Source organism: Bipolaris sorokiniana (assembly GCF_000338995.1).
Source record: "Bipolaris sorokiniana ND90Pr unplaced genomic scaffold COCSAscaffold_4, whole genome shotgun sequence".
Lineage (NCBI taxonomy): Eukaryota > Fungi > Ascomycota > Dothideomycetes > Pleosporales > Pleosporaceae > Bipolaris > Bipolaris sorokiniana.
In genome coordinates, this window is record NW_006911898.1 from 1,848,849 (window position 1) to 1,876,351 (window position 27,503).

Genomic DNA, 27,503 nt, shown 5'->3' on the forward strand with positions numbered 1-27,503 from the left:
TCATATTCTCACAAATACATGCACATGCGAAGCGATACGATTTTATGTTCAGATAGACAATATCGCACCAAAACTTTGCACACCATCACTCATCTTAACCTTGGCAATAGCATAGTCACAGACTCGCTTTGATAGTCAATACTGCAAATTCAGGACCCACACACTAATCATGCATTCTCCATTTCTAAAAACCCACCATCGTATTCCCATCTCACATCCATCTGAGCCTCGGCTGTCCTAGATCCTCGAAATCCCTGCCCCTCCCCACCCCACACCTCCAACCCTCCAAAGACCCTGCATTACCCCCCTTTAGTACTAGACCTGCCCTGACCGTTCCTACATATTTTTCGCCTCCCCCTCCCTCCCACACACCAATAGGAAACAAAAATAGGAAGAATCATGTCCGCAGACTTCTGGGCCGGCTACATTTCCGGCGCAGCAGGCATCATCATCGGCAACCCACTGGACCTCATAAAGACGCGTCTGCAGGCAGGAACCACACCAGCACCACATGTAGTAGAAGCTACACCGACGACGACAATAACAGCAGCAGCAGCGGTACAACCACAACTCCAAACCTTGCAAGGTTTCAAAGCGCAATTCGAAAATGCCGGAACACTAGTTAGAGGTGAGACTAACAACCTCAACACTGCTCCACCATTGTTCTCCCATGTCACGAATTCCTTGTTGCTGGAACAAAAAAAAGAGAGAGAGAGAGAGAAAGCCTCCAACCTATTTTCTTTAAGACCATTAGTTCCTTCTTTGCTTGAACCACAAAAAAATTAAAAATAAAAGAGAGAGAGACTCGACTAACAAGCAGAAACACTCCAGTATAGGCGCCACAGCACCAATCCTCACCTACGGCGCCCTCAATGGCCTCTTATTCGTAACCTACAACCGTACCCTGTCCCTCCTGAACGACACCCCGACCTCGCCCTCCAGCCTCTCCAAAGTCTTTCTCGCAGGCGTAACAGGCGGCCTCGCATCTTTCGTAGTCAGCGCACCCACAGAGCTAATCAAGTGCAGAGCACAGGTTTCTACGAGCCAGACTACGACGTCATGGAGTGTGGCGCGGGATGTGTGGAGGGCGGAGGGGGTACGGGGGTTGTATTATGGGGGTGCAATCACGAGTGTAAGGGATGCGGTAGGGTATGGGCTTTAGTGAGTTCTTCATTTTTTTCTTTTTGCAGCATGAACACGTGTTTCTTTTGGAAACGTGGGAGGAAAGAAAAGTGTAATGGGCATGGGGTGACTGACCAAATCTTAGCTTTTGGTCGTATGAAATGTCCAAACAGGCCTGGAGTTCGCCGGATGATTCGGATCAGGAAACGGCTATGAAGGTGCTCATGTGTGGTGGGTTGGCCGGTGTTGTTAGCTGGACGTCCATATTTCCCTTGGATATGATCAAGACAAGAGTACAGACTCAAGTACTACATGCACCAGCAACAGACAGAGAGCGAAGTGGTCTCCTGCAACCGGAAACACAGAAGAAGCGAATGAGCTCAATCGAAATTGCCAGGCAAGCATACCGGACAGAGGGCGCAGGTGTCTTCGTCCGTGGCTTGGGCATATGCAGTGTACGCGCATTCATTGTCAATGCCGTGCAATGGGCCGCGTACGAGTGGATGATGAAGTTATTGCAATAGACCAAATCCGTGTCACTTCAAGCTGAGTCAAGATTTGTACACCAAAACAGAACAATGAAGCAAAGGCATGTGCATAAGCCTTACGAAATTCCCATTCGATGCTATAGCTACATCTCAATAGCTAGCTTTTAGTGTAGACAAGGAAATTTTGTTCTCCTACAGTGCTTCCCCGATACCAGAACTGACTCGCAAGATACTCTCTCCAGATCCCATTCTGAGGAGAGATGCAAATGTGAGATAAAGGAAAAAAGTCATTCCCGATAAGGCGCTCGCGACCACAGCAAATAAAAAATGTGCGTGCATCATCATGTAGATGCTAGGTGTCCCAGATGCATGGCGAATGAAAGAACGGATTACATAATCTGGTCTTGGGTCAAACCGCCAGTGTGTTCGGTACCTTCCATGACATCGCCGTTGCCCACGTTGGTGTATTTGACGTAGGCAAGACCGAGAGGCCTGCCGCCGTACTGGTAACCAGTGAATTTGGCTATAGATGTGTTAGTAAGTTAACATGCAGCAAGTTTGCAGAACATACCGATAGACGTCTCTGCGTCGGCAGCCTTCTCAAATTCAACTACACCGGTTCCGCGAGAGCGACCATTAGGCTCGTATTGAATCTCGGCACGCTCGACCTTTCCAATCGTGGTGAAGAGCTCGACAAGATCCTCGTTGCTAGTCGACCATGGTAGGTTGCGAACGTAGATGATGTTGCTGGGTTCTCCGCCTGCAGTAGCAAAGTCTGTGAATGGGTTTGGAGCAGGAGGAGCAGCGTTGGGGTCGAAACCAGGGCCACCGGCACCGGCACCACCACCACCACCGTATCCGCCATTGAAGCCACCGCGACCTCCAAAGCCTCCGTAACCACCACGACCTCCAAAGCCACCACGGCCCTGGAAGCCGCCGCCAAAGCCGCCGCGGCCTCCGAAGCCTCCGCGACCGCCGAATCCACCAGGAGCGCCGGCGAAGCGGTCCTCGCGAACCTCGAGGTTTCGGCCCTGCCAATCATAGCCGTTGAACTGGGTGATGGCATTCCGGGCATCTTCGGGTGTCTCGAATGCAACCACACCGGAACCCTTTGGGCGACCATCAGGTGCAATGTGAACGTCAGCGCGAAGGACTTGACCATTATTGGCAGCCTGGCGGAAGAGGTCCTTCAGGTCCTGCCAGCCAACATTGTAGGGAAGCTGGGCAAAAAGGTTAGCAAAGAACACCAATGTTGACACAATGGAACAATGAAATGGGTGTACAAACGTTGGAGACGTAGACCTGTCGTGCTCCGGTTGGGCCTCCAGCAGCAGCATTATTACCACTGAAGCCACCGTAGCCGCCGCCGCGGCCCATTCCGCCGCCAAAGTCACCACGACCGCCGGGTGCACTGAATCGAGGCTCGGCCTCTCGGTCTTCGCGAACGTATACGAGGCGTCCCATGAGGTTCTGGTTGCTGAGCGTTGCAACAGCGTTCTGCGCCTGCTCCCGAGTTGCATATTCCACGATGCCACAGCCCTACACCCAAGCAAAAGCCAGTCAACCTCCATCCTTCTCACGATCAAGACAAGCCATCATCCATTACCTTTGACATTCCGTTCGGTAGTAGCAAGACATCTGCAAAGAGGACCTCTCCAGCTATTTCCACATTAGCCCATCTCTTGACGCGACGCAACACATGCCATCCGTACCTTGGCGCATGAAGTCCTTTAGGTGATGCCACTTGACATCGTACGAGAGATTGCCGACGTAAACGCGACGGTCTTGTTGCGAAGAGTCCCTAATGTTCTGCATCATCTCGCCCTTGTTCTCAGTGGGTCGCGATGAGCCACCTCTGCTGGCACCGTACGACTGGTAGCTTCCCGCACCTTGAGCACCGCTGTTGGGGGAGCGCGAGCGGCGTTCAGTGCGACGGTAGTCCTCTCGGCTGCGAGAGCGGCTGCGAGGTGAGTAGGAGCGTCTGGAGCGTCGCGGGGAGCGAGAACGGCGACGAGGGGAGCGGTCGCGCTGGTCATAATTGTCAGTTTCGTACGACATGATTGCGATGGTGCGTCGATCAATGCGTCGAAGCGGAGATGTTGGAGCGGGTTGCGGGCGGGTGATGCGAGCTGGTGCAGGCTCGCAGGGTTGATGGGGTTGGAAGGAGAGGTTGCGCGAGCAGGCGAGCGTGCGTGAGCAGCTCGGAGCTTGGGCAACGACGAACGAAACGCGCAACGGCAGTTGCCGGCCAATCACGTGCCCTGACCAACACCAGCGGACACAACGCACGATGGGGGTGAAGTGAGGAGTGAGGAGTGAAGGGGAAGGGGAAGAGGAAGGGGAAGGGGAAGAGGAAGTGGACAGCAGCTCGTCTGTCACAGCTGCTCTCGACGGCATGGCGGCTAGCAGTCAAACCAGGACAGGCCAGAAGCGGTGCGGTGCGGTTCACTTGCCGCCTGGCCACATGGTCGGCAGGCGACGATTGGCGACGGGCAAAAGAGAAGAGGTGGCTGTACTCACTCGGTCACTGGGACGGTAGGTGTCTCCTGCAGAATCTAGCAGGCAAGAGTCAGCAGGCAGGCGGACCTGGTTATGAGGAGAGGCAGAACCGTGATGGCGCTGGCGCGGAGGGCGGATGACGGATGGGGATGGCAACGTTAGGAGGGAGACTGGGGAAAGTCGGGGGGCACTTACCCATCCTGTGTGGTATTAGAAGCAGCTGCCGGTGACACTTGGTTAAGGCCGGGCTCCCTGCCAGCTGAGACGGCCTGTAGGACCCAGTCGTGGCAGTGGTGCAGATATCACGCTGCAGAGAAATTACCCTTCTTCCGCCCACGCCTCAGCGATGACGCCGTATGGGTCCTCGACGATGCAGCCCTCCCCACGGCACAGCCCCAGCCAGCCAATCACGCCGCCCACGCCGGATCCGAGAGCAGAGCAGAGTCCCAAGAGTGCGGTTGGTCAGCGGCTGCCGACGTGAACTGTGTCGAGCCTTGGGGAAAGCCAGACGCTGCCGGTCCGCATCCACTTGCACCGGAGCGAGTCGACTCCTGTCGTTACTCGACGAGCAATTGTTCCGGCAGATCTTGGAGGCAGATGCGAGTGCGGCCGAGATGAAGCTGGGCTGGAGGCACCCTGATGGATGAACTGGGAGAGATAGAGGGTGGGTCGTTCGGTCGGACGGTTGACTGCTCGCTCGCGCCTTTCCCCCACCATTACGGTAGACCGTGCGCATGCGGGAACGGTCCTTAGTCTGCGGCATTCCTTTTAGCATTAGTTTCCACCCACACCTCATGCATCGAGTACGTAGGCCTATGTACACAATGTTATCCCTCAGCCATAACAACTCAGCCAGCTAGCTATTGAGTTGCGGCAGCCCGAGCCCTAGAACACAGTGCCGAACCATCTCATCGTCACATCGCCATTATCAATTGGACCATGGTGCCGAGCCTACGCTGTGCACCAAGACGAAGCCCCGTCATATCCGTGCTTGTATGTCCGGGACATTATTTCGATCACCTTCCGTGAGTCTCGGTCTTTGTGGACACGTTGGCTGACCACGCATATCATTTTGTGGCTGCCTTCCGGCTCTCCCGATGGTTCACGTACCTACATATTCCGGGATCCGACGCCTGGTCACGTGTGCATACTAGGACAGTAGACATTGGCCTGACTCAAGCAGCTTGCGCACATTTATATCGTACTTACACCTAGATAGAACCGCAAGATCCAAGCTTCTGAAATTTCCTGATTACTTTTATTTTCAATTCATTACAGGTGAGAATGCATTGATTGTAGCATCAAACTTTCCTTTGCTCACTCGCCGAAAACCTAAAAATAAAAATAAAGATAGTGAAATCTGAAAACGGTCTGCCTTTCCAGACACTCAACAAACTCACACAGACACATCTCCAAATGTGGCACATAGAGTTCAATGGTGACTAGAATTTGCTCAAATCGGGATAGAGTGTATTCGCTGAGTAACCATTACAAAGGACCATCGACATTCGTAGCACTGTGTATCCTGTTAATGCAGTTAGGAGGAGCCGTCGGATTACTCAAAGTAAGGCCATTGTTTAGAAGACCGGGGGCCTTTTCGACAAATCGAGGCTGACAAAACGGTGGAATGGCGCGAGGTTCGGAAGTGGTAACGTCATGGTGCTGGAAGCCGAGGTTCCCCACAATAAGTCAACTAATCCCCTTCTGCCTTGAACCCTATGTCGTTACACGACGACACCGATAAAAAAACAAACATAGAATTGCCAGTCTGATATTGCTACGCGTGAGCTGCCGGGCGTTTGATCCCCCGTCTAATACCAACACAAACCATGCCTTCCAATTCGCCGTTTCCAGATGTCGAGATCCCGGATGTCGACCTATGGGGACTCATGTTTGAGCGGAAAGACCGCGACTTCTCAGATGACAAGGTTATTTACCGTGCGATCAACTCTGACCGAAAATACACATTCGCCCAAGTAAAGACCCAAGCCACAGTATTCGGCGAGGGCCTCCGGAGTCTCTGGGATTGGCAGAAAGATGACGTTTTGGCACTCTACGCGCCAAATGATATCGATATCCCACCAGTCATATACGGCACCTTTTTTGCAGGTGGAATTGTTACGCCTGCAAATCCTGGGTATTCCAAAGATGAACTGGCCTACCAGCTTGAGAACTCTGGCGCCAAGGCACTCGTTACCACAAAAGCGGTTTTGAAAACGGCGTTGGAGGCTGCCGACAAAGTTGGCATCCCAAACGATCGAGTCATCTTGTTGGGATATGAGAAAGACGAGTCCCACCAGTGCAAGCACTGGACCAGTGTTCGGAAGACAGACATCTTAGAACGGTATCGCAGAAGGAAAGCCAACCCCGAAGACCTGTCGTTCCTTGCCTACAGCTCTGGTACAACTGGGCTGCCAAAAGGCGTGATGCTCAGCCATCGAAATATTATCGCAGACCTTCTTCTTATAAAAGGGGGTGTAGGCCACTGGTACTCATCAGCAGCAGACAAGTTCCTAGGCGTCCTTCCCTTCTTCCACATTTACGGCCTCACTGGACTCGTACATCAAACACTGCACCGAGGCATCGAGCTCGTCGTGATGCCTGCTTTTGACCTGAAGATGTTCCTGGAAGCAATCCAAGAACATAAAATCACATTCATATACGTAGCGCCCCCCGTCATTGTGCGCTTATCCAGAGACAGCCTGGTAAGCCAATACGACCTCTCGTCCATAAAAATGATCACCAGCGGTGCTGCACCCCTTACAAAAGGCCTCGTCGACGCCGTGCACAAGAGACTAGGCTTGAAAATCAACCAAGCATACGGCCTGAGCGAAACAAGCCCTGTAACACACACTCAGGTACTTGCAACCCCTCTTTCTCTCTCTCTCTCTCTCTCCTCACCCCAACCCCCCTAAAACAGAACAAAAGAGCAACCCACTAACCACGAAACACAAAGCCCTGGAACGAATGGTACACATCGATAGGCAGCGTAGGAAAACTCCTCCCAAACATGCAAGCAAAATACATATCCGCCTCAGGCGACGAACTCGCCCCCGGCATCCCCGGTGAACTCTACCTCCGCGGCCCCAACATCTTCAAAGGCTACTGGAAAAACCCCTCGGCCACGCTTGCCGCTCTAACCCCCGACGCCTTCTTCAAAACAGGCGACATCGGCTTCCAGGACCAACACTGTAATTTCTACATTACGGATCGGGTAAAGGAGTTGATCAAGTACAAGGGGTTTCAGGTGCCGCCCGCGGAGCTCGAGGGAAAGCTGATGGAGAGTGAGGTCGTGGATGATGTCGCGGTTGTTGGGGTTGAGGATGAGGTGCGGCATACTGAGGTGCCGAGGGCGTATGTTGTACCTGCGCAGAGGATACGGGCGAGGGCGGGCGAGGACGAGGCGAGGCAGATTGTCAAGTGGATGGAGGGCAAGGTTGCTAGTCATAAGCGGTTGAGGGGGGGAGTGGTGTTTGTGCGGGAGATTCCAAAGAGTGCGAGTGGGAAGATTCTGAGGAGGGTGTTGAAGGAGAGGAGTAAGGGGGATGTGGCGTTGGGGGTTGGGGCTCAGGCGAAGTTGTAGAGACATTTGTGTGTGTGTGTGTGTGTGTGTGTGTGTGTGTGTTTTTCACTAGAGTTTGTTGATGTTGATGTTGATTATCTTTTCTTTTTTGCGAGAGTATGATGAGCGAGGTCGGGAATGATTTGATTGCAGTACCTCGACATTCTAGATTGCATTATCGAATACATGGATTTATAACCTATTTCATCATTGACCCTTGCTTCTCTTCTACTCCCACCATATCCTCTACTTTCATATCAGAATTCATCATCCCCGCCCCTTACACCCCTCAATATGCACTCCCGCTTAGAATCTCCAATACATGCCCTTTTTCGTTATTTCCTTCATATGTAAACCGAACAGAGAACATCAGATTGCAAGAAAAAAAACAAATCAGTCATGACCCATGAGATCTGATGGAAAAAAGCAGACACCAAACTGCCATTGATATAACCACATATCCGTGACCTTGAGTTTGAAAAAAAAAGTCGTAACTCCATCCAACTCTAAAAGTTGAAAACCCAAAACTCGAAATCAAATACTGGGGATCCTTTGCTGGAAAATTGCCCAGTTCTTGCCAAAGCAATAATGAGGAAAAGAGGGGAAACAGGGAATGGGAAATGAGAATCTGGCAACCACTGTGCTACCATGTTTTGCCTGATCTGCACCCCGTCCCCGCTTGGAAATAGCTGTAAGCTCCGAGACTTTTTTGTATATGCCGAAGTAAAAAAACAAGCAAACAAACACCACACATGAAGTCAAAAGAGGTCGTATGTTCCCCCCCAAAAATGCAAACAAAAAAGTCGCCCAAAACGCTCAATATTTCCAACTGTTTACCGGTTTGGAAAGGGGTATGCTATATTCTTTTTCTGGTGTGTCGTAGATAAGCCGCGTATGGAAGGGGAAGGGAGAGTAACATCTGGAACCGGGAAAAGAGGCTTAGGCGTTCTTATTCCAGACTCCCGTGTCCTTTGATAGGCCTGAAGTGGCAGTAGTACGGTGTCCACCAACAGGTGCGAGGTTGGGGCTGCCCTTGCCACCTCCGCTACCCCATGATAGTCCGCTCAAGCGCTTGTTGCTTGTACTGGAAGTGGTGGATGCACCATCCCTGCTCTTGTTGACGTCCTCCTCCTCTTCCATGCTGAATAGACCTTGCTCTTCCTCAATCCTCTCGCGATTGATACTGCTGCTGCTAACCGCACGATCCATGCCAAGACGTCCACTCGAGTTTCCCATGCTGGTGGCTGAGGTAACACGGTTGATGCCAGGATGGACCGGATTACTTGTTATGCTTGCCTCCTCTCGAGTGGACAGACGGGTTCTCTGTAATTGCTGGCTGATCATGCTCATGGAAGCTTGACGGGGAGGCGAAGATAGGTAGGGACTCGCGTCGCCGGTGGTAGGGCGGCTGATGGCGCGTAGTGAAGGACTCGCTCCAGGGTGGAGGCTCGAGTTACGTAGCGGTGAGCCAACGTGTCCAAAGGCCGACTGTCCGGGCAATGAGCCTGACTCAAATGCATTGTCATATGTTGGCCCGCGAGGCTTGGCCCACATGGACTGGAACCGGGAAGGAGAAGCAGTCGCTGCCGAGGGAGATCCATACTTGAGGTCGGATGCGGTTGGCGACACACCAAGCCTAGACTGTGCAGCACGTTGGGAGAAGGAACTCTCGTTTTCACCCTGGTCGCGTGAGAAGCGGCGCATCTTTTCCTGTGGGGTGAGCAGGTCGCTGAGCGAGTTTGGTAGCAGATCCTCCTCGAACTTCCCAATCATGTCCGTCTCATCCCATTCTTCGTCCTTGAAAGCAGGTCGCGCGCCCAGACTAGATGACATGATACCACGAGAGCGATTCGCAGCGAGCTCAGAATGCAGCATTCTTCTTCCAGTGGGCTGCTCTACCGACTCTGGTGGAGAAGAGCCCAACGCCCCAATTCCTCTTCGCGAACCATCACCAAACGCAGAGTCGTGCAGGTTGCGGAGCGCAGGCGAATCAGCCTGATACGAAGACGGGGGCGAGTTTGCGAGGAACTTTGCTGGTACAGACGAGGCGATGGGGCCATACCGGGCCATGGTAGAGATACCCTGGCTGTCAAAAGAGGCAGGCAAGCCGACGTCCATGACACTAAGACCCTTGTTTGTGGGCGAGATGGGGAGGCGGCCGTTGTCGTTTGGCGGCGAGCCGTAGTTTGAGCCGGGGTGGGAGGAAAAGGTGGTGTCGATGGTGGGAATCATGTCGTACTGGTTCTTGTGGTTGACGTAGTCGTCCTGGAGGGCGTAGGGGTAGGCTGGCTGCATGCCGCCCATGTGTGCCTGCATGGTCAGCAGAGAGCTGTTGATAGGCAGCTCCTGGTGATGGGGGACGTTCATGCGGCCAAAGTGACTGGCAGCGTTTCCGCGGTTGACGACATGGCCGTTTGGCAGGATGTGAGCCAGGGCGCACTTTTGGCCAAACTTGCAGTTGCCCTTTGTGAAGTACTTGCAAGGCGCGCGCTCCGTCAGCGGCTCGTCCGAGTGCAGAAAGGGACAGGCCTTGCCTGCCTGGCATGCGCCCTGGCGGTAGAACTTGCAAGGAACATGTGAGGTGTCTGGGGAAGATTAGTAAAGGGGGGAGGGAGCTAGAGGCAGGTGGAGAGAGAGAGAGAGAGAGAGAGAGAGGTGTAGGTGAGTGAGTACATACTCTTGTTGTTTGGGGGGCTGCGGGGGCCGGCGAAGCCCATGTCGCGCAGGTTTGGGCGGTGGTCGTGAGCGGGTTGGTTGATGCGTCCGCCTGGGACAGCCATGGGCGCGTGAGTGTTTGGGCCAGCCATTGCGCCAGAGGAGAGGTGGTGGCGGAGGTCGCGCGAGGGTCGTGGGGAGAGTTTGGGCGTGGCAGACGAGTAGGGCTGTGTCGGTGGTGGGTTAAGCTGGTGGGCAAAGGGTCCGTGTGGGAGAGGCGGTGGTGGGGGCTCGTGGTGGGGTTTGTCGTCGCCGGCGTCCAGAGCAAAATTCGAGGGCGCAAATGTCGCCATGGCGCTGGCGCTGGCGGTGGCAGAGACAGAGGCTGCTGCTGCGCGTCTCGGTCCGGAGTCGGCGGTCCACCTGGAGCCAACAGAGGGTGAGAGATTTCTCCCTTGCACCAGCGCACCCGAGGGCAGACTCTGGGTGCAGGCTTGGATGGGGCACGTCTCGAGCGGCGGTGGCTAGGCCGGGCGTGGACTAGGCTGGTCGCTTGGGGCGGGCAGCGAGCGTTGGAGCATGGGATGTGCAAACGACTGCGAGTACGAGTACGAGTGTGGGGGGGGGGCGAGACGAATGGAATGCGGCCGTGGCAGTGCGAGTGGGAAAAAGGAAGCAAAGAGGCCAATTGCCGGGGCTGCATACATACACAGTTTGATTCTACGGAGGCATTTACTTGGATATACACTACACACTATAATATACTAGCTGTTGCCTCGGCCGTCGCCGCGTGATGCATACACATGTACACAAGCTCGACAGGGCCCCGACGCGTGCCTCGACACTCACATGGCACCTCCCGGCTGAAAGGCTCCATGCTACACCCGGTCATGTGCTCATCTGACGTCACTATCCTTCTTGCAACTATCAAATGTGCAGAGATAACTACCACCTACATGCATAGTCAGATAGATAGACGCACGTCTGCACCCACGCGTTACTCTCGTCCACTGACTAGCCAAAAGATACACCCTGCCACTATCCTCTCCGCCTTCGCCCTCGCCCTCGCCCTCTGCCTGCTGGATTGACATGTCGTGACAGCGGCAGTACCGCCTAAACTTCCTGCACTAGCCATCACGTGCACTCGGCGCTAGACCCGACTCGAACATCAAAGCATCCCATCACTCGACACAACCCGCGTTAGGCGATATCCGACACCACAGCACCACTACCTGCCTGTCTGCCGACCATAGTGCACTCAAATGCCGTCCTTTGGGTTGGGGTATGCTGACCAACCAACCAGCCAAGGTTTATGACCTCGCAACAGATTCTGGCACTGAAATTGTAACACCGACACCTTGACCCGTGTACCTATGAATGCCTTCCAGTCCAGTAGACAAAACAGGCTACCCCAGATATCCTTCAAACAATCGATTGCTTGATCCAAATGGCTTCTCAACTAGCCATGCCGTACCAGGAACCACTCCGCAGGGAAGACTGCCATTAGCTCCTCTGAATGCTTGACCAGGAAATCAACAACGAGATAGACGCCAAAGACGACCGAGCCACCAAGTCCCACCGTCAGCAGCACATCTTCCACTCTTCGCTGGTCGTTCCAGTAGATTCGCACCAAGGCAATCAGAAAACGATATGTCCATCGTAACAAGCGACATGGCCAGCTCCACCAGAGCCAGAGCCATCGACGGACTCGAACATTCCAGCCTGCCCTCGGAGCTACTTGCGCTGCGACTTTGATTTTATCTGCAGGACCCTCTGAAGTGTTCGAGATGACCGAGTCGCGTTTGGCCTTTGGCGTGCCTGTCGGAGCCTCTGGATCAACCGCAACTTGTACATCGCTGGCCCCCGTTTCTTCCGGCTCCTTGGTATGTTTTTGCTCATCTACCAGTGTCTTCGTTTCGCCCCCACACGTCTTATCAACATTCGAAGACGTTTGATATGTATTGTCTCGATTCGAATTCGTCGCCGGCGTCTGACTCGTCCTGCCATCGTCACCTCCAGCATCTTTTGCCCGCTTGTCTCTATTCTTGTTCCTGTTCCGATTCTTGTTCTTGCCCATGGTTCGACTCGAAAAAAAAAGAATATACCCGCACTAGGCGGCGGTGATGAGATGAGAGAGATGGACGGACGATATGGCAAATTTATGGGCACTGCGTGTCCTTATTGCAACCATAGTTCGTTGTTCTACTGCCTTCGTCGCAACCGTGATTTGGGTTGTCGTATCCAATGGAGGTGTGCCTAATAGGCATATACTCGTTGAGAGGTTTTTAGTAGTATTACCAAACTATTTTTCAGGGTTCAAAACAGGGTCTCGCTGACGCTCACCTCAACCCTTTTACTATATACTTTGACTACAAAGTCAATTTCTTTTAATACCCGATTCCGGCAGGTTGGGGTGTGGCCTGCTATTCTTTTCCAAGATAATTGATCTGATACGCTATATAGCAAACAGAGATGATAATAAAAAAGTCAAGTCATACCCGCGCTAGTATGTAGTATATTTCGAAAATGATACCGGTATGCTGATTTCGAGGTAAAGAATTGTTGTCTACAGTGAATATTATTCAAGACCGTTGCTATTATTGTGGTCGATGTTGTCGTATAAGACTGCGTCTGAGACAACTGCTAGCTTGTAACCAAACAGCAACAACAAGCGTGCTTTCCATGTCTATGCTGGCAAACACAGTAAGCACAGATACTGTCTGTGCGAGACTCTTGCTCAAACAGAAAAAAACCGACATGTACGTTGGTTGCTCTTGACCGCTTCGCTTCGGGTAGTTGCAGTCAAGACGAACCTACGCTTGACACTGGTCAAAGGGACGCATAGAAAAACATCCAATGCAAACAGAGGAACCACAATAACATCTTCTCTGGAAGGCACACCATTGTATTCGTCGCGCATTCCAAGAAAATCAAGCCCGTATTTCCCACATCCTAATATGTCCCGCCTCATTGGCAACCGCCAACTGCGCCAGGCTCCCTTCCTTCTCCTCCTCTTCACTCGGCCGTCCCCACGCCACCGCAGTAATCCGTCCCAGCGGCGTTTTCTGACTCGGCCAATTCTTAAACACAGTAGCAGAAGGCAAATGCACCAACCTCATCGCATTATTCTTCCAGCGACTCGCCATAGCGAGCACCTGTCCATCCGGTGTAAACGCCAGATGCGAAATCGGCGTTGTGAGATTCTGGAGATCTCGCAGCGGTTTCGGTGCGTGGGGGATACCGCTGTTTGAATCAGCTTTTGGGGTGCTGAGGGAAGGATCGTTTTCGCTCCATGCGCGACGATCGTATATGTTTACTACGCCGCTGGAGCTGCCGATGGCTACCCATCGATCGCCTCCAAGCCAGTTCTCGCGCCCGCTCTTGCCACCGAGCGCAATGACCGTCGTGCCGACGGCGCCCTCGTCGTTCCAGCGTCCCACGACACCGTCTTCGACGCTCCACTCGGTAACCTCTCCGTTCTTGCCTGCAATGCACATACCCGTGCCATCACCCCACCACGCAAAGTCTGCAATGCCGCCTCTTGATTCGATCCGGACTTGTGTTGCCCATTGGAGTGTTCGGGCATCCAGAATGTTGATGACACCGCCGCCCTTTCTAGACGAACCCCGGAGAGCCATGTATTTGCCATTCGGCGACAAAGCGAAAAACTCCATGGTTCGTTGCTCGTGCTGGTGACCGTAGACACGCGACACCTTTTCCACCCTCCCGGTTGCAATGTTCCATACATGGAAGTAGCGACGGCGTGCGCTTAGGAAAATACGCGAGTCTGATGCAGATGGATGGAATGCTGTAGTAACAAGAGGCGTGCGCTTGATGTGTAGTGAGGTCAGTAGAGGATTTGGGTTCGGCGGGTTTGGATTGACGTGGTGAAGGTACAGTGTTGAGCTGGGTCCGGATGAAAGCAGTAGCGGGTAAGTAGGGTGGAATGACAAAGAGGTAATGGCAGACTGTAGAAACTGTTAGCTATTATCAAATCATGTACTGAGCTCGTTCTGCTTACCGGCCCGGCTTTGGACACATCTTTCAAACGTTGAATGTCAATGGTGCCTGCTTGAAGCTTTCTTCGCTTTGCGCTACCCCTCGAGACCCGTGAAAGAATATCGGCATCCTTTAATAGCTTTGCAAGCGGCGCTGTAGATAGGTCCTCATCATCAACGTCCATGTCGCTTGCCGACTCGTCTCCACTCTCATCCTCCTCCATTGTGCGTCTCCGCTTCTTGTTGGCCTTGCCTGTCGCATATGCCGCCCAGTTGGGTGTAGGGTAGAGCCTCTCATACTGCTTGCGCAACCTCCGCGAGTATTCTTTGCCGTTGACTACGTCATCGTCTGCCGTCTCCCGCAATTTTCTCAGCTGAGGTACCGACGCCAGACTGACCACCAGCCGTTCGTCGTCACTATCTTCCCACGCGGGCTTTTCATCTTCGTCGTCCGATTCCTCTGTACCCTTGGGTGCCACAGAACCTGCTGGTGCAGCAACAGGACCTGCGTCAAAGAAGAACAAGTCCTGGTCTGCTACACCATCAAGAGATGCCTCTTCTGCTCCCGATTCCTCCGAATTGTCGCCATATGTGCCGGTCGTACGGTCGAGCGAGAAGTTTTCTAATCCTTGCCGAAAGCCCTCTGAGTCGCCAAATATCATACGCTCAAGCTCCTCTTCTTCAGCATCCTTTGGCAATACCGGCTTTTCCTTTTGCTTTTGCTCCAGCTCTATATCTATGCTCTCCTCGTCGCTCTCATCACTCTGAGCTCCATTGTTTTTATCCTCTCCTTCTGTGCCAAAGTCCTCAAACTCATCCTCTTCTTGCGGTTCCTTCACCGGCTGTAATGCGCCTGCCTCTGCATCGCTGTCGCCAGCAGCAAGGTCTGCTTGGTGTTTTGTCGCGCCGTCCGATTTCGCAGCTTTGTATCGCTGGTGTCCCCCCGACTTGTGCGGAATCGTCGTAGCGGGTGCCATTGCCGTTGGATCGTAGATGCGAAGAGGTGCAGGCCGGATGGTCGCAAAACTAACGTCGAGAAAATTGTTGCAGGGATTAGCCAGACGCGACCGGGATTAGCGAACAACGCGATCACCACCCACTCCCATGTCAGCCACCCGCTGGTCCAGCCTTACCACCAAAGAGGTAGGTAGATGGTGGTCTGATATTGCACATGTCTGTTCAATCTATTGAGTAATTAATTAGTTCTAAAAACTAGCTTACAAATGTGCGGGTTCCACCCCATACTTGAAGACACTTCAACTCCGAGAACGTGTGCCCCGCGAGAGCAAGACTGTGGAGCAAAAGGGCGCAATCCTTCGACTCTATAAGGCAACCCAGGTGATACATGTACTGAACAGGGGATAAAATGAGTCATCATGAATGATAAACTAGTCAGACAAATAAGTAAACAGCCATCCTTAATCGACACTTCTTCTCCCAACCTTCACCATCCCATAACCGTGACTCCAACCAACTCCCTATACTCCCACACCGTATACTCTCCCACTCGCCCCAAAATGCCCGACCCCAACCTCCAAATCTCCCTCCTCGACCCCTCAGAAGCAGAACAATACATGCGCATCCGCCACGAAGTCTTCCGCAGCACCGTCAACCACATCCTCTACCCGCGCGGCGAGCCCTCACAAACCACCCTCGACAAAGTCACAGACTCCATCCGCACCGGCATCGCTGACGGAGTCCTCTTCTTGAAATGCGTCGACACCACCACCGGCGAAATGGTCGCCGGCGCCCGCTGGCGTTACGTTAAACCGCAGCAAGACGGCGCTGCTCAGCGTACCTGGGAGGAAGTCGATGCCGGACTCACATTGCCTGAGCCGTTTGAGGAGAGCGACCCGGAAATGTGGAAAGAGGTTTTTAGCGAGATAAATGCGAATAAGAGGGAGGTTCTGGGTACTAGGCCGTATTATGTGCTTGATACGCTGGTCACGTTACCACAGCATGAGAGGAGGGGTGCAGGGAGTATGTTGGTGAGATGGGGGTGTGAGAGGGCGGATGAGGTAGGTGTGGAGGCGTTTCTTGAGGCGAGTCCTACGGGCGCTCCGTTGTATGCGAGGTTTGGGTTTCAGAGGGTGAAGGAGGTGGTGTTTGATTTGAGGAAGTGGGGTGGGACGACGACGATTGATCTTATTGTAAGTTTTGGGGATGGTCATTCTCTTTGATTTGTAAGACTGTGCTAATATTGGTGACAGCTTATGTTGAGGCCGGCGAAAGAGAAGGTGGAGGAGTAGTTGATATCGTTGGTTTGTATATCAAGCCTGGGGTTTGATATACAATGTTGATTGCGGATGATCTTACGAATTCCTCGTTTGCCTCCCGGCCGCGATGTACAAGCGGAGGATAGCCGAGTATGTGCCTGGTTGTCATGTGATAAATGCATCTTGTAACGAACCGGTAACACAGCGACTACATGGATGCCAAGCGTCACGCATAGCTTTATAAAGTTGCGACGTATCAGTCCGTCACTGGCCTGGTAGATTGAGCAATCGGAATACTAACACGGTAATAAGCATTGATCAGACAATACTAGGGTAAAATTTCCAACGTAAGATCTGATTGATTCTTTGGGCTTTTAAACGTTCATGTTTTACTCTCGAGATCAGCAAACAAAGCATGTGCTCGGAACAGAACCGAATACGCGTCTGACTACGAGGCATGCAGAAGTCACTGAGCGAAAACCAAGAAGTCTAAAGAAACCGAATACTTCAGAACAACTGCTCACTGTAACTCTGCTTTGCTATAAAACAGTTCTATCATGCTAACGAAGCGTGTACCTAAAAAAACCCCCGACACTCTGAAATCAACTGCTTCTCAACAAACGAAACCTCAAAGTGCACCAAAACAATAACAGATGTGCACACTGGAAGCAATTCAACAAATAGACCCGCTGACAAACGCAAAAAGCAGACAACTGCTAACATAAATAACGCCTCGCAATGCAGATCTTGGGTGAGCATTCCACTTCAACCCATGTATCCTATAAAATATTGTCCAACACCAAAGCGCCCTGTTTGTTATGCAGATAAAAGTTATATATCGTATTCCCAAGCAGTTCATGGTCGATCTATCAGTATCTTTGGCAAATCAACGATCTCCCGACACTCCATAAAAGAGGATCGTAATTCATCCTACTTTCATACCTTCTTCTTCTTTGTGTGAAACATGCTGTATTCCTCCCGCTTTCTCTTGGGTGTGGGAGCTACGCCTCCACTTGCTGGCTTTGGTTTCGGCGCGCTAAACTGCTGCCCTGCGGGTAGCGAGGTTCGTGACGGCGGTGGCGGGTTGCGCTGCTGGGGCGCTGGTCGCTGTGTGATATTGGGGCGGCTTGTAGAGGGCGTAGGTCTTGATGGCTCCGGTCTGTTCGCCATGGATGTAGAGGCCTGCCTGGACAAGACCATGCTCCGAGGAGCCTCGCTCTCAGCCATTCGGACCATACGCGCTGGAGCTTGCTGAATGGGCCTCTTCCTTTGGGCTAGAAGATGCGCAGGTATCTGACTGGCTTTTGGCCGCTCACGTCCGTGGTCGAACATGCCTCGTTTCAGCTTATCGAAAGCGGCTTTGCCTGTCTTCGCAGGCGCACCAGAAGGCTGACCCCAACTTGTCGTAGTTCGGCCCGTAAACATCCTGCTGCCTCCAGAACCATACCCAATCCTGCTATCCACAATAAGGGTCTTGTTTTGTGCGCGATCCTTCTGTATCGCCTTCATCTGCTGCTTCAGCGCCTCTTCATCGGCCTGTTTCTCGCGCTCGGCGTCCTTCTTCAGCTTACGGTAGACTTTACTCCAGTTCTGAGGGTCGCGCGGTTCGTGTGGCTTCTTCTGCCAGTCTGGTATGTCTCGTTTTATGAAGCGGAGCCAGACTTCACCCGTCTCTCCGAGTAGCTGAGGGCAGTTGGACTCGAGCTCGATAAGCTGGTCGGGGCTTTGTACGAATCGGAGAACAGGCTGGAGGAAGGAGTAGGGCAAATCGCCAACGTCGCGGAGCATGTCGATGTTCTTGATAAGCCGCTGACGGGCCAGCTCGAAGAGGGTAAGAGCCGGCATGGTGTAGGCAATGGGGGCGTCGCGAAACGTATATGCAAAGGTGTTGGAATGTGGTATGTGGCGGGGTTCAGTATCGAAGTTGGAGTACTATGCGACTCGTCGGTTGGGCTTTAAGGATTGCTGAAAGGGTGGTTTCCACTTGTAGTTATGTTAACCATGGACGAGTGGTACGTAGGTAGCGTGGGCATTGGATGGGGTCGAGAACCCCACAACATTCACGGTTGCATCTCGCCAGCCTAGGCTTCAAAGAAAATAGTGTTCTTGAACAGCGTTAATGACAAAGCGACAAAGCGAATGATCAGAATAGAGAGCTGAGTGTAATGAAGGAGAAAGCGTCGAAGGTGTATATCTGACGTCGGATGGGCCCTGGCGCTAGTTCAGATCCCTGCCAGACGCCGCGATGGACCATCAAACTGCGGCATCGCGACTTTGAATGCCAAAGCAGCCCGCCACCAGTGACCCCAACAGCTGTCGCATATCCGCGCCTCTACACCGAAGCAATGGCGACCAAGGAATGGGGCCTGTTGTCCCAAGCAGATGAAGGTAGAACCAGCTATTGCCTGCTTTAAGTCTCCCGCTAACCTGAGCAGATGCGCTCCACAATGTATCGCGTCTTCTAGCAGTCGAGGCTCGTCCATACACAAACGCCGCAGGTCGCCTGCTCAAGCCGGGATTCTTTGAAGATGCACGCCCAAAACAGCTTCTCTCGCCGCCACCAGACGCCACAGCTGCTGAGGAGGAAGCAGCCGCGCTGAAAGTCGAACGCGAACAGCAGGCACACAACATTGAGATATGGCGCAAGGATATTATGAACGAGCTTTCGCTGCTGGACTATGCAATTCTACGCGCTGAGTTTACGACAAACAGCAATCACACGGAGCGCGAGCGATACGCTGTGGAAAAGACGGCTATCGAGGCAAAGCAGGACCATGTCCGCAAGACCATTGAAGATCTTCGCGTCCGACTTGTCGAAGCCAAGGAAACACTCGCCGTGCGTAAGACGTACGATGAGTTGACCGAAAAGATCACAAGCAGCAAGATGCTCAAGCCACGCGACGAGCAAGCACATGCACACATTAAGCTGGATCAAGAGATAAGGGAGCTTGAGCACGAAGTACAGTCAGCCAAGGATACCTGGAGTGAGCGCCGCACACAGTTTGGCCGCATAGAAGAGGAGGCTCGGGAGATGCTGCGCATGATCAAGGATGAGAAGGAAGAGGCTGAGCGCAAGGAGGGCATGATGAAGGATGGGGACGAGGATGGCGAGGGAGAAGGCAGCATGTCCAGAGGAGATGTCAGTCATGCTGGTACGCCACGGCCGGACGGTGGCATGACGCCCGTACATGCCAGCCAGGGCGGAGAAGGGTCGTCGCTACGGGCACCGCCCCACGATCGGCTGAAGCCTCTGTCTCGAGACGTCAGTGTTGCACCTTCGGCCAGGTCTGGTGCTGCAGAGGACACCGAAATGGCAGATTTGGGTGCTAACTCAGGCCATGCCAATGCAGATGACTCTGATGGATTAGAAGAGGGCGAAGACCTGGAAGATGGCGAGCATGATGGCGACGATGGACCATCAATGAGTATGGACGAGTCGTAATCACGTGTGGAACAGTGTCTTTTCTCATGATTTGCTTGCATAGCGTGGTGTTAGGGTATCAATGTATCTTCATCTTTCGTAGCGGGCTTGTAACATTTAGTCGCAGCATGGCAATCCTGGTTTACGAAGCCTCGCTCATAGCAGCTTTTCCCTTTGCAACGGCATCCTTTGCCTTTGTGACTTCCTCCTCGGAAGCCTCGCTGCTGTTCTCCTAGGTCTGGTTAATACCGTCTTTCTTGTCTATTTGATGGGGTTTTGAGCTTACAAGTTCGTCTTCAAGCTTGTCGAGCGCTTGCTCGATCTTGATTTTCATGCCTGGCAACACGTTCTTGGTCTCCTGCAGTGCTTGACGCTGTTGTGAAGTTAGTGCCTGATCATCCTGTTTTGGTGCAACCCTGGGGCACAGGGATATAGTATACCTCTTGCTTGAGTGTGTATTCGCCATTGTCTTCGTCTTGACTGGCTTCGGCCTTCTTGACGCGTGCTTCTTGCTGCTCAATCTCTTTGTGGTAGCTTGCTTCTTCCTTCACTAAGCGGAGCACAACGCCAGTTGCTATAGCGAGCTTGGATGGAGGGGCCATGACGGATACTTGGGGATTGTGTATAGAAACAGAGGGGATTGATGTCGATTTCACAAGGAACTCGGCTTTTGTATGTTTACTGGCTTTCGTTGTTGCCTGCTTGGAAATGTTCGTTTGGCCGCGGGGCTAAACTGCCCCACTGACCTTGTCTACAGACTGGTCTCGACATGTTCCAACACTAAGACGGCAGTTCCCTGGCAGCAGTACAAAGAATCGGATATTACATCCCTTGATAAACCCACTCGCCTGTATGAGATCTCTCATATGCGTGCAGCTGGGTCGACATCTGTAATGCCAAGACCACTTAACCGTCCCTTTATAGACTAGACCAGAACGCGTCCCACGCGTCCACAGGAGGAGTGGGCGCGATAAACTCCACCTCCCTGGCAACCCCTCTAAGTACAACATCAATACATTCACCCTGGCTGCCGCATAGAGCGCCCCAACAATGTCTTCCCCACCCCAGCGTCGCTCTCAGCGCACGTCGGCCTCGGCAACCCCAAGGAGAAGCGCTCGTGGCCAAAATTCTCAGATGCAATCGAGTCCAGCACCAGTAGGTCCGGACGAGCAACTCCAATCCGAGGCGACACAGGCTTCACAGCGTGGACCTCAAGCAACTCCAAGAAATGCACGGTTTCAGACGACTTCGACCCAATCGCCTCTCTTCTTCCAATCCTCGCCTGCTCCTGCAAATGGGGCTGAGGAGAGCGATGGTGGTGCAACACCAAAGGCGTCGGCCATGAATATTGGAGGTATGGAGAACAGGCAATTCATCAGTGACATGACTAACATGTACAGACTCGTCGCCTATTCACTACGCCTCCAGCTCTAGCCCCGGTCGAGCCCGCAATGCTCAGAGCAATATTCCGGGTAGCAGCAGTAGCGCCCTATTCGTCCGTGGCTCAGAGTCTGCAGCACGTAGTCGACGCAATGATATCCACTCTGATGTCTTTGGCACCAGCTCCACCAATCGTCGCCGCAGACTATTCGTCGACGAAAATGGCATGCCTGTGCAAGATGCCTCAGATGCAGCAACCTTTTCCAATATCAACCCAGATACTTCTGATGCCGACGTGTTGGGTGGGAACTCTTCACGAGTCATTTGGGGAACCAATGTGTCTCTGGTGGATGCCCGTCATGCAATGAGAGACTTTCTCATGAACTTTCAAAAGAAGTATCGCATGATTCAGGATGGAGAGCTTGAAGAAGGCATGAATCTTCCTCCGAACCACCCAGGCATGGCTCGCGAATACGTCGATCTCATGAAGATGATGCTTGAGCTTGGTGTTACGCCATTGAACTTGGATGCTCGCAACCTCAAGGCCTACCCGCCCACGAGGAAGCTTTGGCACCAGTTGCAGGCGTATCCCAACGAAATTATCCCCATCATGGATGTCGCCATTAAAGACACTATGCTCGAACTTGCTGAGAAACGAATGGCGGAGATGCGGACTCAAGTCTCGCAACAGCAACGCGGTGCTCAGCCCAGAGGTCGTGATTCCAGTTCTCTACCTCCAATGCCAAGTTCCGATGCACCTACTCCTGGTGCTCCGTCTCCTGCTCCATTCCCAGAAATTCCTAATCTGGTCAGCGAAGTCGATCAAAAGACTTACAATGTAAGGCCATTTGGTCTGGACAAGACCATCAATCTGCGCGAGCTGAACCCTGGTGATATGGACAAACTTGTCAGTGTCAAGGGCCTGGTCATTAGGACTACTCCGATCATTCCTGATATGAAGGATGGTAAGTTGAAGGATGAGAATTTGTCGGTAGTTGCTAACATCATTAGCCTTTTTCCGCTGCTCTGTGTGTAACCATACGGTCAGGGTAGACATTGACCGTGGTAAGATCACCGAACCCACTAAATGCCCGCGTGCGGTGTGCGAGTCGCCCAACTCGATGCAGATTGTGCACAACCGCTCCGGGTTTGCCAACAAGCAGGTCATCAAGCTACAAGAGACTCCGGATGATATGCCAGATGGTCAAACACCGCACTCAGTATCCCTTTGCGCATACGATGAACTGGTTGATGTATGCAAAGCTGGTGACCGCGTAGAGATTACTGGTATCTTTAAATGTAACCAGGTCCGCATCAACCCACGACAGCGATCAGTCAAAAACATCTTCAAGACCTACGTCGATGCGCTGCATATCCAAAAAGTCGACAAGAAGCGCTTGGGTATTGATGTATCAACAATTGAAGAAGAGCTCGCAGAGCATGCGGCTGGTGATTTAGAAGAAACCCGCAAGGTTACTGAAGAGGAGGAAGAGAAGATCAAAGCCACTGGTGCTCGTCCTGACGTATACGAGCTACTTTCTAGGTCACTCGCCCCTAGCATCTACGAGATGGAGGACGTTAAGAAGGGCATCTTACTCCAACTCTTTGGCGGCACCAACAAGCAATTCGAGAAAGGTGGTAGTCCAAAGTACCGTGGCGACATCAATGTCCTGCTCTGTGGTGATCCATCCACTGCCAAGTCCCAGATTCTGCAATATGTCCACAGAATCGCACCGCGTGGCGTGTACACATCCGGAAAGGGATCCTCAGCTGTTGGTTTGACTGCATACGTTACTCGCGACCCTGAGACTCGACAGCTTGTCCTCGAATCAGGAGCGCTAGTACTGTCAGACGGTGGTGTTTGCTGTATTGACGAGTTCGACAAGATGTCAGAAGCTACCCGATCCGTCCTCCACGAAGTCATGGAGCAACAGACTGTTTCTATCGCCAAAGCCGGCATCATCACCACCCTCAACGCACGTACTTCTATCCTGGCATCTGCCAATCCTATCGGCTCCAAGTACAACGTCAACCTCCCGGTCCCACAAAACATCGATCTCCCACCCACCCTACTCTCACGTTTTGATCTCGTTTATCTTGTCTTGGACCGTATCGATGAGCAGAACGATCGTCGCATGGCCCGTCACTTGGTTGGCATGTACCTTGAAGACGCTCCCGAGAATGCTGCGAAGAATGAGGTTTTGCCCATTGAGTTCTTGACTGCCTATATCTCTTATGCCCGCTCCAACATTCACCCCAAGATTACCGAGCCTGCATCGAAAGCGCTTGTAGATGCGTATGTCGCCATGCGTGGACTGGGTGCTGATGTCCGCTCGCAAGAACGAAGAATTACAGCGACCACACGTCAGCTGGAGTCAATGATTCGACTTTCGGAAGCTCATGCCAAGATGCGTCTTTCTGAAGAGGTCACAGCAGATGATGTTCACGAAGCCGTCCGCCTCATCAAGTCGGCACTCAAGCAGGCAGCTACTGATGCACGCACGGGATTGATTGATATGTCGCTCCTTACAGAAGGCACTTCGACCAGCGATCGTCGCCGAAAGGAGGACCTCAAGCGTGCAGTCTTGGCTTCACTCGATGAGCTTGGTTCTGCTGGCCAGAGCGTGCGATTGAGCGATCTGATGAAGAGCGTCCGAGAGGGCGCGAGCGAACAGGTAGAAAACCAAGAGTTCTTAGAGGTGTTGCGAAGCGCAGAATTGGAGGGCGCCGTGCAGATCGCGGGCGAGGGTATGCGGAGGACTGTGAAGAAGGTCGTTGGTACCTTTTAAACTCTTGCGCATAGTATTAGGATTCGATGTCGCTATTGGCATTCATTCCTGATGTGATGATGTGATGGAAAATTCGGTGTAATGTAGCATGTCGTCTGGTTGCTATGTTACGTTTGAATAGATGATCATGATATCCATGTTTTCAGAGGCTCAATGTATGTGTGCATTGTGTTTGCCTGTTTGAAGTCTCACACAGCGTGCCATGTTATGTGTCTACCCTTTGCAGGACTCTTCATATGCCTCGAGTGATCGACTGGTACCTCTGAATATATTCTTAGTCTTGTAATTGACTACCGATTACTTTCCTGCTGGAACGACTCGTCATACGTACATGTACAGATCTCTAAGCATCACAGGATAAGCAACTTATCAAGACCACTTGCAACATATTCTCAATCACTTAAAGCCCACTAGGCGGATACCCATACCAATCCCTAACTAACCTCCGCTAATACTTCCACTTCAGGCACCCCCTAACACCATCTTCAGCGAAAGGGGGTCATACTCGTCCTGTTCATTCCTCTCTCAAAAACTTCAAATCATAGCCTATTTCTCATCCGCATCATAATTTGGTGCTCACCGAATCTTGATCCCCCTCCATAAACTCATTGGTTTTCAAACAATACTGGCATACAGTGTATTTTTTTTATAAATAAAAATAAATGTATAACAACCTAGTTAGAGCTCTAACAAATAGAACCGCGCAGTTTCGCCGGAGCCAACGAACTTAAACCTTACCCTCTCTGTCCGCCAATTCTGCTTATCCCATTGAAGCTTTCCCTTCCCCACCCAGCTAACCCCAACCTTCTCCCCATACTATCCTCTTTTTCGCAGGGGCTAACCTCCACACGTTAAACCCCCACTCTCCATTTATCCCGTAGATCCGGTAATACGATGCGAACCCCAGGAGTATCTAATTCCCGTGCCTCCTCGATCGGACGGAAGAAATAAGAGAAAAAAGCGTAAATAGAAGCACAGACGCTTTTGTATGACATGTTACTCCATTTATTAAAACCAAACTTCCCCACCCTCCCCCCCTGTTTCTAGGATAGTAGAGACAGAAATGATGATGGGAGATTCCAACGCTGTGTGAGCGAGCCTAGAGATTTTAATTAGGTGTTGTGGAATAAGAGAGGTCGCTTGTACAGTCTCTAGAAGTATGCGGAAGGGGGAGAGGGGGAAAAGGCGGTTCGGTGTATACATCTACCGAGAAAGAGAGTAGTTAAAGTAAGTATATGATCACCATGGATAGCACGCTTGATCCCTGCGTACACGTATATAACTACGGGCATGTTAAAATCAAAATAACTATTTCCTTTCGCGTCGCCCAACCCCCCTTCACATCCTGCGCAGATGAAGTCTCTCCTGCCTCTTCTCTGCGGTGGCGCAGGCGTAGTAGCATCAGCATCCGCATACTCGCAACACCCCAGCGTTCCCCAACAACCCAAAAGCTTCTTCCGCCAAATCGGAAATGCAACATGGATCCTAGGAAACGAGCTCTGGAACGTGACGCAAAACGCACAGTATGCGGATAAATTAATGTTTAAAGGAAAGGATCGTGTGGGTGAGGCGGTGGGACATTATGTTAGTTACAGTACGTAAAACACCATTTTCAATCTCATCCATTCCGGCCCCCCCCAAAACCGCTCTACGAATTACACAAGAGTTCCCCATTTTTTTCTAAACAAGAAACCTCCCATATATAGATGGCGCAGCATCCGACCTTCGCTGGACCACCGCTTCCATCGCATCATCCGGCCCTAACTGGCTCGACATACGCTTCAGCGCTGCGGAAGGCGATTTCCACTGGGTGCTCCACGACGACCTCGCTGGCGCATATCAATACTTCATCAACCGCGCGCTACCCACGCTTGGTGAATTCCGCACCCTATGGCGCCTCTCCAACAGCTCCTTCCCCAACGCCTTCACAAACGTGAAAAGCGGGCCACTCCCACCGTTCTCCTCGTACCAAAACGCTACGAATGTGCAAGACGAGACGTGGCAGAAGAGCGATGGCACTTTCTTGACCAAATACGACTGGGCTGCTTTTTTGCGCGAGCAGACGGTGTATGGGGTTTGGGGCGAGGAGGTGGGGAGTTGGTATTTGCATCCCGGCAAGGAGTATTTGAATGGGGATCAGTTGAAGCAGGAGTTGATGCTGCATCGTGAGTCCAAGACGGGGGATACAGTGCAGTTGAATATGCTGCATGGGACGCATTATCAAGCCTCATCCCGCGATTCTTTTGCGGTGGGTGATGATGCTAGGGTTTGGGGGCCTTGGCTGTGGTATTTAAATGATGGGAGTAGGCAGGATGCTGCTGCACGGTGGGAAAGGGAAAAGAAAGAGTGGCCATATGCGTGGTTCAAGAATGCAGCGTATCAGTCTCGAGGCGCGGTTCAAGGAAAGCTGCTGCTGAGTGATGGACGGCCTGCGGCTGGTGCAGCAGTGTTTCTAGGTGACAATCGCAACGAGACGGTGTCGACGCTGGATCAGGGACAGAATTATTACTACACGACCTACGCGGATGATACGGGCTCGTTCCGTATACGCGACGTCCGGTCTGGCATGTATGCCTTGTATGCGTGGGGAAACGGCAGGCCGATTGCAGATGTCATAACGAACTTTACGCACAACGATGTTGAAATCAGAAAGGGAAAGACAACAAAGTTACCCTCACTTACCTGGCCCGTTACGAACAAGACAAAACGCATCTTTCAAATTGGGGATTTCGACCGCAAAACAGATGGGTTTTATCTGGCAGACGCGACGATTCCAGTCCAACACGCTCGCATAGATAAATGTCCCGCCAATCTGACGTATACTGTTGGTACCAGCACGCCATCGATAGATTGGTGCTTTGGCCAATCTAAACTGGGGACTTGGTCGGTTTCCTTTCTGGCCTCATCTGACAATAGTACCGCTGCTAGACTTGTCGTGTCTCTTGCCGGCTTTTCCCAAGGATCCAGCGCTGACATTCTGGTCAACGAGGCTAAAATCGGGAATATCACCAGTGCCAGCTTGGCTAATAGCCAGGATACGTATCGTGGTGCTACGAGAGCCGGGGAGTGGAGACGCTTAGAGTTTGGAGTTCCGCGGGGCCTTCTCAAAGAAGGGCAGAATAAGCTAGACGTCAGGGTTACTAAAAGCACGCAGTGGAGAGGATGGCTGTGGGATAGTCTGGTTTTGGAAGCTGTGTAGAATGTGGGGCATTGACAACGTCCATGCATTGCGCCTGCATCTCATGTAGGTGTCAACATGGCGTAATCACAAAAAGGGAATCAATCAATAGCAAGAAGACTAAAATCTTTTCATTTCCTGTTCCCCGCGCAATGCAAATGTCTTTGTTTTCCTGTCCATACCGATTTCCATGCA

At 52.2% G+C, this 27,503-nt stretch overlaps 12 protein-coding genes across 12 annotated transcripts; 6 read left to right on the forward strand and 6 right to left on the reverse strand.

Annotated features, from left to right (window-relative positions):
* Positions 1-399: 399 nt before the first annotated feature.
* COCSADRAFT_158788 (uncharacterized protein) lies at positions 400-1,646 on the forward strand (the record flags this gene model as incomplete). The annotated part of the gene is made up of 3 exons (XM_007699934.1): positions 400-628; positions 837-1,161; positions 1,268-1,646. The coding sequence occupies 3 exons, from the start codon at positions 400-402 to the stop codon at positions 1,644-1,646; spliced, it is 933 nt and encodes a 310-aa protein (XP_007698124.1).
* Positions 1,647-1,999: 353 nt separating this feature from the next.
* On the reverse strand, positions 2,000-3,668 carry COCSADRAFT_158789 (uncharacterized protein; the record flags this gene model as incomplete). Its single annotated transcript, XM_007699935.1, has 5 exons — positions 2,000-2,133; positions 2,182-2,830; positions 2,898-3,149; positions 3,217-3,269; positions 3,323-3,668. 5 exons carry the CDS (start codon positions 3,666-3,668, stop codon positions 2,000-2,002), a joined length of 1,434 nt encoding a protein of 477 aa, XP_007698125.1.
* A 2,163-nt stretch (positions 3,669-5,831) lies between these two features.
* Positions 5,832-7,854, forward strand: COCSADRAFT_301494 (uncharacterized protein). Its single transcript, XM_007699936.1, has 2 exons — positions 5,832-6,967; positions 7,066-7,854. The coding sequence occupies exons 1-2, from the start codon at positions 5,939-5,941 to the stop codon at positions 7,690-7,692; spliced, it is 1,656 nt and encodes a 551-aa protein (XP_007698126.1). The 5' UTR covers positions 5,832-5,938; the 3' UTR covers positions 7,693-7,854.
* Positions 7,855-8,390: 536 nt separating this feature from the next.
* Positions 8,391-10,904, reverse strand: COCSADRAFT_301475 (uncharacterized protein). The gene is made up of 2 exons (XM_007699937.1): positions 10,349-10,904; positions 8,391-10,256 (listed from the first exon to the last, which is right to left on the reverse strand). The coding sequence occupies exons 1-2, from the start codon at positions 10,677-10,679 to the stop codon at positions 8,611-8,613; spliced, it is 1,977 nt and encodes a 658-aa protein (XP_007698127.1). The 5' UTR covers positions 10,680-10,904; the 3' UTR covers positions 8,391-8,610.
* Positions 10,905-11,286: 382 nt separating this feature from the next.
* On the reverse strand, positions 11,287-12,863 carry COCSADRAFT_35210 (uncharacterized protein). The gene has a single exon (XM_007699416.1). The coding sequence runs from the start codon at positions 12,401-12,403 to the stop codon at positions 11,786-11,788; it is 618 nt and encodes a 205-aa protein (XP_007697606.1). The 5' UTR covers positions 12,404-12,863; the 3' UTR covers positions 11,287-11,785.
* COCSADRAFT_113456 (uncharacterized protein) lies at positions 12,859-15,344 on the reverse strand. Its single transcript, XM_007699938.1, has 2 exons — positions 14,348-15,344; positions 12,859-14,294 (listed from the first exon to the last, which is right to left on the reverse strand). The coding sequence occupies exons 1-2, from the start codon at positions 15,299-15,301 to the stop codon at positions 13,257-13,259; spliced, it is 1,992 nt and encodes a 663-aa protein (XP_007698128.1). The 5' UTR covers positions 15,302-15,344; the 3' UTR covers positions 12,859-13,256.
* A 497-nt stretch (positions 15,345-15,841) lies between these two features.
* On the forward strand, positions 15,842-16,573 carry COCSADRAFT_24790 (uncharacterized protein; the record flags this gene model as incomplete). The annotated part of the gene is made up of 2 exons (XM_007699265.1): positions 15,842-16,474; positions 16,535-16,573. The coding sequence occupies 2 exons, from the start codon at positions 15,842-15,844 to the stop codon at positions 16,571-16,573; spliced, it is 672 nt and encodes a 223-aa protein (XP_007697455.1).
* Positions 16,574-17,290: 717 nt separating this feature from the next.
* COCSADRAFT_301484 (uncharacterized protein) lies at positions 17,291-18,503 on the reverse strand. Its single transcript, XM_007699939.1, has one exon. The coding sequence runs from the start codon at positions 18,383-18,385 to the stop codon at positions 17,477-17,479; it is 909 nt and encodes a 302-aa protein (XP_007698129.1). The 5' UTR covers positions 18,386-18,503; the 3' UTR covers positions 17,291-17,476.
* Positions 18,504-18,885: 382 nt separating this feature from the next.
* On the forward strand, positions 18,886-19,982 carry COCSADRAFT_24792 (uncharacterized protein; the record flags this gene model as incomplete). Its single annotated transcript, XM_007699266.1, has 2 exons — positions 18,886-18,928; positions 18,976-19,982. The coding sequence occupies 2 exons, from the start codon at positions 18,886-18,888 to the stop codon at positions 19,980-19,982; spliced, it is 1,050 nt and encodes a 349-aa protein (XP_007697456.1).
* A 121-nt stretch (positions 19,983-20,103) lies between these two features.
* Positions 20,104-20,563, reverse strand: COCSADRAFT_85138 (uncharacterized protein; the record flags this gene model as incomplete). The annotated part of the gene is made up of 3 exons (XM_007699940.1): positions 20,104-20,193; positions 20,248-20,334; positions 20,402-20,563. The coding sequence occupies 3 exons, from the start codon at positions 20,561-20,563 to the stop codon at positions 20,104-20,106; spliced, it is 339 nt and encodes a 112-aa protein (XP_007698130.1).
* Positions 20,564-20,815: 252 nt separating this feature from the next.
* On the forward strand, positions 20,816-24,389 carry COCSADRAFT_35216 (uncharacterized protein). Its single transcript, XM_007699417.1, has 3 exons — positions 20,816-21,315; positions 21,362-22,306; positions 22,353-24,389. Exons 1-3 carry the CDS (start codon positions 21,012-21,014, stop codon positions 24,128-24,130), a joined length of 3,027 nt encoding a protein of 1,008 aa, XP_007697607.1. The 5' UTR covers positions 20,816-21,011; the 3' UTR covers positions 24,131-24,389.
* Positions 24,390-25,483: 1,094 nt separating this feature from the next.
* Positions 25,484-27,329, forward strand: COCSADRAFT_188997 (polysaccharide lyase family 4 protein; the record flags this gene model as incomplete). Its single annotated transcript, XM_007699941.1, has 2 exons — positions 25,484-25,724; positions 25,837-27,329. The coding sequence occupies 2 exons, from the start codon at positions 25,484-25,486 to the stop codon at positions 27,327-27,329; spliced, it is 1,734 nt and encodes a 577-aa protein (XP_007698131.1).
* Between the last annotated feature and the right edge of the window lie 174 nt (positions 27,330-27,503).

What these genes read in the sequence shown, in the direction of transcription:
- COCSADRAFT_301494 (XM_007699936.1), top strand. Translation starts at nt 5,939, where the DNA reads ATGCCTTCCAATTCGCCGTTTCCAGATGTCGAGATCCCGGATGTCGAC. An exon ending in GCCCTGTAACACACACTCAG is followed by an intron (nt 6,968 to 7,065) that starts GTACTTGCAACC and finishes CGAAACACAAAG; the next exon opens with CCCTGGAACGAATGGTACAC.
- COCSADRAFT_301475 (XM_007699937.1), bottom strand. Translation starts at nt 10,679, where the DNA reads ATGGCGACATTTGCGCCCTCGAATTTTGCTCTGGACGCCGGCGACGAC. An exon ending in CAGCCCCCCAAACAACAAGA is followed by an intron (nt 10,257 to 10,348) that starts GTATGTACTCAC and finishes AATCTTCCCCAG; the next exon opens with ACACCTCACATGTTCCTTGC.
- COCSADRAFT_35210 (XM_007699416.1), bottom strand. Translation starts at nt 12,403, where the DNA reads ATGGGCAAGAACAAGAATCGGAACAGGAACAAGAATAGAGACAAGCGG.
- COCSADRAFT_113456 (XM_007699938.1), bottom strand. Translation starts at nt 15,301, where the DNA reads ATGGCACCCGCTACGACGATTCCGCACAAGTCGGGGGGACACCAGCGA. An exon ending in ATGTGTCCAAAGCCGGGCCG is followed by an intron (nt 14,295 to 14,347) that starts GTAAGCAGAACG and finishes CAGTTTCTACAG; the next exon opens with TCTGCCATTACCTCTTTGTC.
- COCSADRAFT_301484 (XM_007699939.1), bottom strand. Translation starts at nt 18,385, where the DNA reads ATGCCGGCTCTTACCCTCTTCGAGCTGGCCCGTCAGCGGCTTATCAAG.
- COCSADRAFT_35216 (XM_007699417.1), top strand. Translation starts at nt 21,012, where the DNA reads ATGTCTTCCCCACCCCAGCGTCGCTCTCAGCGCACGTCGGCCTCGGCA. An exon ending in GTCGGCCATGAATATTGGAG is followed by an intron (nt 21,316 to 21,361) that starts GTATGGAGAACA and finishes TAACATGTACAG; the next exon opens with ACTCGTCGCCTATTCACTAC. An exon ending in CATTCCTGATATGAAGGATG is followed by an intron (nt 22,307 to 22,352) that starts GTAAGTTGAAGG and finishes TAACATCATTAG; the next exon opens with CCTTTTTCCGCTGCTCTGTG.